At 41.5% G+C, this 7,697-nt stretch overlaps 2 protein-coding genes across 4 annotated transcripts in view; one reads left to right on the top strand and one right to left on the bottom strand.

The window, feature by feature from the left end:
• lipia (lipase, member Ia) overlaps positions 1-1,475 on the top strand; it is a 17,343-nt gene extending 15,868 nt beyond the window's left edge. For both annotated transcript variants that reach the window (XM_080748460.1, XM_080748459.1), the window contains exon 13: positions 1-1,475. This exon is cut by the window's left edge and continues 43 nt beyond it. Coding sequence is in view for 1 of the 2 variants with exons in the window: in XM_080748459.1 (XP_080604585.1) it covers positions 1-42 (42 nt within the window). In the remaining variant the exon portion in view is untranslated.
• Positions 1,476-1,701: 226 nt separating this feature from the next.
• On the bottom strand, positions 1,702-7,238 carry LOC308304293 (uncharacterized protein). 2 transcript variants are annotated; one of them, XM_080748864.1, is made up of 5 exons: positions 7,136-7,238; positions 4,781-4,938; positions 3,836-4,173; positions 3,012-3,075; positions 1,702-2,183 (listed from the first exon to the last, which is right to left on the bottom strand). In XM_080748864.1, exons 2-5 carry the CDS (start codon positions 4,892-4,894, stop codon positions 2,139-2,141), a joined length of 561 nt encoding a protein of 186 aa, XP_080604990.1. In that variant the 5' UTR covers positions 4,895-4,938; positions 7,136-7,238; the 3' UTR covers positions 1,702-2,138. The 2 variants fall into 2 exon arrangements, with proteins under 2 accessions (XP_080604990.1, XP_080604991.1); XM_080748865.1 differs by having other exon boundaries at positions 4,781-4,941; positions 7,136-7,216.
• Between the last annotated feature and the right edge of the window lie 459 nt (positions 7,239-7,697).

The raw sequence follows: 7,697 nt of genomic DNA, 5'->3' as shown, positions 1-7,697 counted from the left end.
GTTCTCTTCAGACCCATTCCCTGTGAAGACTCCAACTTCTGAGGTCAAATCAAATTGTTTTACCCATTCTTCTCCCTAATTTAGTTGTTATGCCAAATGATTCCTCCCCACACACATTTCTCACTGCCGTTGTGTCCCACTGACTCACCTGCCAGTGAGGAAGGAGCCCCCACCGTCCTACTCCTCCCACCCAACACTCCCTGCTGACAGATGCCACCCGCACCAGGCCAGTAGGATTACGTGCGGTGTCAATTATCACCCTTCCCGCCCTCCAGAACACGGGCCGATTGTGTTCGCATAGACGGGAAAAGAAAGCCGAATGCACCGTGTTGAATTTGAACTCACAACCTCCGTGGTGGTAGTGGGCACACCAGGCAGGCACTTTACCACTGTGCCACCCGAGCGCCATAAAACCAACATCCCAATCGTGTCAGAACAATGTGTGTTATTATGCTATAAAATGATGGTACATGTGCATATGTACCAGCTCAGTGGACTTGTGGCCCTGGGAGGTCGGGGTTCGATCCCCGAGCCAGGTCATACCAAAGACTCAGCATCAAGGGTCCCTGCGTCAAGTGTGTCATACTAGCGTCATGTCCAGGGGGTGTACTTGTACAAATGTACATCACACTGCCTCATGCTAAGGAAACAGGAGATAGGCTCCTGCCCTATGGGCCTCATGGCTCAACAAGGTGCATACATGGTTACCTGTCCCATGTTTATCCTGAGTACACCGAGACTTGTATTGATTTAACAATACAATGCAGTTTGTGGAATTGAATTGTTTGATGCTCTTAACAGGAAAAAAGGCGAATTTGAATCTAAACCCTATTGTTCTGATGTAAGGATATACTACTGTAGTGTGGGGGAAGAAAATACCCTATGTCTCCTGTGTATGCCATGATGTGACAGGGTAATTTTTCCCAAACCTACAATCTTCTCACACCAGAATTGTGATTCAAAATCGGCTACATTTTCCTTTGTTTAATTTCTTACTGCACTTTATATTCTATGTTATGTTTTTAATGTGTTGCAGAATTGTTTTATATATACCGGTATATATGTATTGTTTCTTTTTTTAAGAAATTCATAGCCTTGTTTTAAGTTCTTTATAAATAGTTATTATTATTATTATTAATAAGGGTAATAATAAATATGAATGTCAGGCAGGCATTTACCTTCCTCTAGCCCTCCTTTGCCACCTTTTAGAACATTATTTTTTTACACATCCAAAGATTTCAATACATTTTCAGTTGTAGGCTAAATGCAATCAATGTTATTTATTTATTCTTTATATATACGTATATATACAGTATAGTGTAAATACATCGATCACACATCTTGATGGATCTACATCCATCTCAGATGTCGTGGGGGTGTTTCTGTGGTTATTGCAACAATAAGTAGTTAATCTTCATGAGCCATTTTATATATCTAACTATATATATTTTTTTGTTTGTGGGAGGCTTGGTATATATGAGGTTTGATGCAAACGGCAGGTGAAGGTTGTTGCAAACAAAGCCTTTTGATTGTTAAAACTGCCTGCAGAATTAAAAATGTAACGATTTGCAGAGAAATGTGTCCTGTCGTCATGTCTTTAAAATACAAAGAAGTGCATTGAAATAATTTAAACAAAACATTTAGAAATGTTGTCAAACAGCAAAACATTTTAATAATAAAAAATAAATCACATATGGAAATGTACATCAATATCCATTCTACAGAAAGTAATAGCTTTCCACCATGGGAAATATCACACAATCTCAATCTTCAATGTTTTTCAGGCCAAGGACCCCTTAGCTGAGAGAGAGAGATGAAGCAGGGACCCCCTCTACATATTGTATAGAATTGTGCTGCAGATTAAACCTTTTCATAGATAGCTTCATAGTTAGACTTGTTTGACAGCACTGTCATTGTAACATTGCGTTGGATTAATGTTAATTTGTTCACCAAACCTCTGCGCGAGGCGCTGTGAGCTTGTAAATCTGCTATCTTCAGCTAATGTTCCCCTCAGAGTAGGGATGCTCGGGTTCAAGGGGTTCATGTAAAAAAAAAAAAAGTTCCTATCACACAAAGATTGGGGTCCCCGGAACCCCTGCTCTACATGTGTTGTTGGTGTGGTCTGTGCTGTTCTCTGGTCAGCTCATTTTTGAGATGCGCTTGTTCATGCGTTGCATCTCCATCTGAGACAGATTGAAACAATATTGTTATGATGTGACATGAAAGGCTGAATGACACACATTGTTGTATCAATTTGATCAGTGGTTCCCAAACAGGGGGTCCAAAGTTATGTTGAGGGGCCCCCAGATGATTAGCTTAATGTGCAACATTTTTCAATCATCAGTAAACAAGCCAACATACAGTATAAGTGTATACAGGGTATCTGAACATTTCTGAAGATACAATTGAATGACTTTTAACAGTTTTAAGATATTTTTATAATACCAAATTGGCCAAATATCACGTGAGAAAGAGGCAGACATTGTCTGACGTACAAGCTCTCAACCCGTCACACTATTTTCACAATATTATTTATCTGTGGAACCGAGTAAATTAAATGTAATGCCTACAATTCCAAGTGCTTGTCAGGGTGGGGGGTCCCCAGTTCAAATATGATTATTTTGGGGGGGTCGTGGCCTGAAAAGTTTGGGAACCCTTGAACAAGTTTGATATGATATATGATATACAGTATTTCAATATGATGTAGGTAGCACTTTATAATTATGACCCGTTATAAAACATTTATGAATCTGTATACAATCTCTCTCTCTCTCGCTCTCTCTCCCTCTCTCTTTCTCTCTGTAGTACGCACACACACACACACACATGCACGCACGCACGCACGCACACGCTCAAATATTCTATGTAGGATAACGAATGCCCAGATGATAACAAAACCCAATAGCCTTATTCATTTTCACACACAAGATCAACACTTTGATCAACACTTTAAGGTAACAGACCATATCCATGTCAACGAGGACCTGTTTGGTGGGAGATTATTTTCATACCTGTAACGTCAAGCGAATCCTCTTCTCCTCATCCAGCTCATTCATCAGCAGTTTGATTTCTTTGCTAAAATGCAAACCAAAGCTCAAATTAGTGCAAAGACTTCACCATTTATCAAAAGCATCGAAGGGAAAGGGAAGGTTAGTTTCACTTATCCCCTTTGCCTGCCCAATGGCTAGAACTTTTCATTTAGAGCTAGTTAATATTATTTTGTACCATCACAAGATATCGTTTTACCGGGGAGGGGGTGATTAAGTTATGATGAGGGAATTCTCACTTTTCCATTCTCATATTTGTTCCTTTTGGATAGTTAACCACCTCATCATAAATGATGACAAGAACAGCAGATCAACAAGCTCATAATGCGTTACATGTTTTGAGGTTTTAGATAGTCTATTTTCAAATTATTGTTATTATTATTTGTTATTTTTAATTAAGAATTTGCCCTTGTGGTTAGAGTCTCGGGAGCATGTCGCTGTTACTACATGTCATCTTTTCGACACCTGACTCTAACCCTCACCCTAACCCTAACCTCCGTGGAGTAAGTCGCTAACCCTCCGGTCGAAATGATGGTCGTTCGAAAGAGCGCGATTTTGCCTAGAGTCTCAGCCATGAGATTGGTGGTTCAATCCCAGCCAGGTCATGATACCAAACAGCAAACACTATAAAAATAGTACCCAATGCCTCCCTGCTTGGCACTCAGCATCAAGGGTTGAATTGGGGGTAAAGTGTCTGTGACATACTAGCATCATGTTCATGTCCGGAGGGGGATACTGCCTCACTCACGCTAAGGAAACAGGTGATGAGAGACTAATCAAAAGCTTACTTATGTTGACTCTTCATCATGTCCATCTCGTCCCGGAGCCCTCTGAGCTCCACCTGCAGCCGTTCCAGTGTGGCTGGGGTGGAGGTGGGTGTAGCTGGACTCTTGCTGGGTCTGGGGGGCTCAGAGATGACGGAAGCTGGGGTGGGGGTGGGTGTAGCTTGATCTCTGCAGGGCCTGGGGGGCTCAGAGATGACGGAAGCAGGCATGGTAGCGTGTAGGACGGCAGAGAGTTGCTCCGCTGACAGCGGACCGAGACAGGGAGGGGGGGCGCTGGCGCTGGTGCAGTCGGGGACAACAGAGGGGGCGTCCAAACACCCGTTGGTTTTGATTTCCACCACCTGTGTGCGACATACTTTAGTTACTCAGCAGATTAAAAAAAACATAAGCCGGCCCAAGGAAACAGAATGCTAAATCTTATTTTACTCAAGTAACTGATCATACAACATGCATGAACAAATTATGGTTGTTTTAGATCTTTGTATTTGTATTTGTAGGCCTCAGGCCTAAAGCCCTGCAGGGTGGAATTCTGTTTCAGCTTCACAAAGCTGATGGCTTCTCAGATGGTTATTATGAGCCATCGGGGGGAGCAGTTGGGGGTTAAGTGTCTTGCTCAGGGACACGTCGACACAGACCAGGGCTGGGAGACAAACCTGTAGTGACCTTCTGGTTACCAGACTGCCTCCCTACTCACTAAGGCTAAGCTATGGCCACCCGTAGTTTAGGGGAGAACAGCAGGGTAACTTAAAACCTTGGCTCATATATTATGACACCTGAATTTACAAATGGCAAATAAATAACGTTTCTGTTCTTAAGCAGATATTATTATTTTGGGAAACTAACTCTTTAATTGCTCTTTATCTCCGTGCAATAACCGAAATGGGTTGTCATGAGGCGAAATGCACAAACATTAATCACTGGTGCGAGCTATACCGTTTAAAAACTTACGAGTGAAACAGGCTCGTGGTTGGACTGGACGGCTTCTTGGAGTTCTGACGACAGGGAATCCAGGTCTTCCTCCTCCTGCTTTCCATTGGTCTGCTGCGCTTCCACCTCCATCATTGAGCGTTGTTACCTGTGAGATAGAGCCGGTCTGTGACAGCCGCCTGCTAGACAGAAGACATACGGTATATGTTTAATCTGAACTGCAAGCTGAAATACAGGGAACGGTATCGTGGAGGGTGACCTTTAGCCAGGTTTTAAGTAAAATGTCACAGTCTGCTGTGTCCTGGTATGTGGACGTGAGTCATCTCAGATTGCCTGTGCGTACCGTCTCAAATTGCCATCTCGAAATAGTTAAATTTGTCATAGGGACAACTGTGGCTGAAACAAACCAGACTTCCCTACATGCTTTGTCACATTTTGTTTTTCTTTTCACAGAACTATTGAACTTAATGATCTGAACAGATGAACCTTTAATCAGGGTGACAGCTTGTTTGTTATAGCATTTGAGGAGTATAAAGGAATGGATAGGAAATCAAATGTTCGTACTGTAAACGCAGTGAACAACAAGCACAGCCTACATCTTTACTGCTAGAGAACAAAATAAAATAAGTAAAACTTGTGATAATACTACTTTAATAACACTTTGCTATCGGTCATGTCACAGTATCTTTGGAGATGGCTATTGGTAGCCTGGCGGGCCATCCCTGATACTGCCTCACTCGTTCCTTCCCAGGAAGGAACGAGTGAGTGAATGCACAGTATGAGGTTGGCTTGCCAGGCTAGACTATTGGTGCTTTCAGAATAAATGTACACACAAGTATATTTTTGAAAAACAATCATTAGTCATTGTGGAAGATCAGTCTAATAGATTCATGAAAGTAATATCACTTTACTGTAAACTAGGGCTATACTCCATGATTGGTAAATGAATGTGTATCATTCATAATTGACAGGTGAGTCATGGTTGCATGCACATAATTCACAATACCTCTCCTCTCCTACCATGCTCTGGTATCTGCTCTGTAGCCTATATAAAGTCAAGTGTCTTAAGAAAACTTGTTATGATTTGACACTTTAATAAAATTGAACTGAATTGAATTACACATATTACAATCTCTCGAGACAGTCATGATGGCATACGCTCAAAGGAAGAGAGAGACAGACCGAGTGGGAGTCCCCCTTTCTTTGACAATGGCTTGCCAGATTACACATTATGACACATCCAAAAAGCAATATCCTCACCATTAGAAAATGATATCTTGAAAGTTAATTAGTGTTATAGTTTGAAATGAATGTGCCCAGTATGCAGTTGATAAATGCTCAATGAAATTATTGCAATGTTTAAAAACGAACTGCCTAAAGGATTACATAGGGAAACTCAATACTGCTCTGGAGATTTATGAGTTAAATGGCTTGTAAATTAGGCTTCAATGTTGATTTATATTCCCTGAGTACACACTATACACAGCACAAGGGCTCATAACACCAAGTGAACTTTGTTCTAGGACAGCAGTTGGCTATTCAAAGCATGCTGGTATTTCAAAGTATGTTGCTATAGGCTTACAAGGAAAGAAGGCAGTGTTAAGTACTACTAGGTATCATACATTACACAGTCAAATCCGCAGTGTCAATTTACCCATATAAAACTCTTGGGACTGGAAGTGCACATATATGGATTTCATCTGTAGTTGTAGTACACTCTCTATGTTAAAAGTATAACACACACACACGCACGCACGCACGCACGCACGGCACGCACACACACACACACACACACACACACACACACACACACACACACACACACACACACACACACACACACACACACACACACACACACACACATTATAAGGACAACAATGTGTCACTGACAGGTCATTCAAGCATGTTCCACTTTGATACAAAGAAACGGCGTAGGATATGCACAACTTTTTACACGGTGCTGGATCCAAGAACAAACAACAAGTGAATAAAAAAGGCAATGTCTGCTCCCGTCTTTTCTTGTATTTGTTTAAACAACAACAGCAGGACTTTTTCAAGTTGTTGTTTGGTTGAGAAATAAAGTATCCACTTCGTGATCAAGCAATTAATACGCACAATTACGCACAGAACGCGCGTAAACTGGGAACTTAAAGGTGCGCATAGATATCCATATCTACAATGTATTTTAGTTCAAATAGATCCAAGGCTTAAGATAGCCAGTACGACATATATTCAAAGAAAGAACCAACACAGTGAGTGTTCTTTCTTACAAGCATTAGTAAATTAGTGAATATATGCGGGCTCAAGGGCAGCGCCATTCTCACAATGGTTAATGATTTGCTACTGTACACATACACGCAGTCACGCACTCACCTTGTATTGCCAGCAGCGTTACTCTTGAAAACACAGCAGACCACATGCGCCGTAACCTGACACCGTGCTCCCAGAATGCACATTGTAGCCGCAGTGAGGTATTGTCAGGGCTAAGTTTAGACCAGCGCGACAGAGGATCACACAGCGTCCCTCACAAATATGCCTGGAGGGGACTCTCCCTGTGTGTGTCACCAGACTGTCTGACTGGAGCAAATCAATATTATCCACAGACTGGAGGGGCAAGTTATAGGTTGAAGGAATATAAACTGTGGCATAAAAATGAATAACGGTTATATATAATTTATAAAATGCTGCTTTGTGATTTCATATTTAAATACAATATTCCCTGTATTCTCTCAATTTGGGGGGGAAATAATTGAAGCCCCTTCTCAATATTGACCACTTAACTTTAATGTAGTAGCCAGCCAATGTCCCTGTAAATATGCATAATGAAAATATCTCGCTACATCCCAGATTGAAAAAAATTATCTGCCTCTCCCTTCAAGAAAGGTGGTCACTTTCCAGCAAGATGTGTGCTTATCCTAACTCATTTGAGGAGTTT

The sequence above is a fragment of the Nannobrachium achirus genome, assembly GCF_963921795.1.
Source record: "Nannobrachium achirus genome assembly, chromosome: 19".
NCBI lineage: Eukaryota > Metazoa > Chordata > Actinopteri > Myctophiformes > Myctophidae > Nannobrachium > Nannobrachium achirus.
This window is presented reverse-complemented; position numbering and strand designations above follow the sequence as displayed.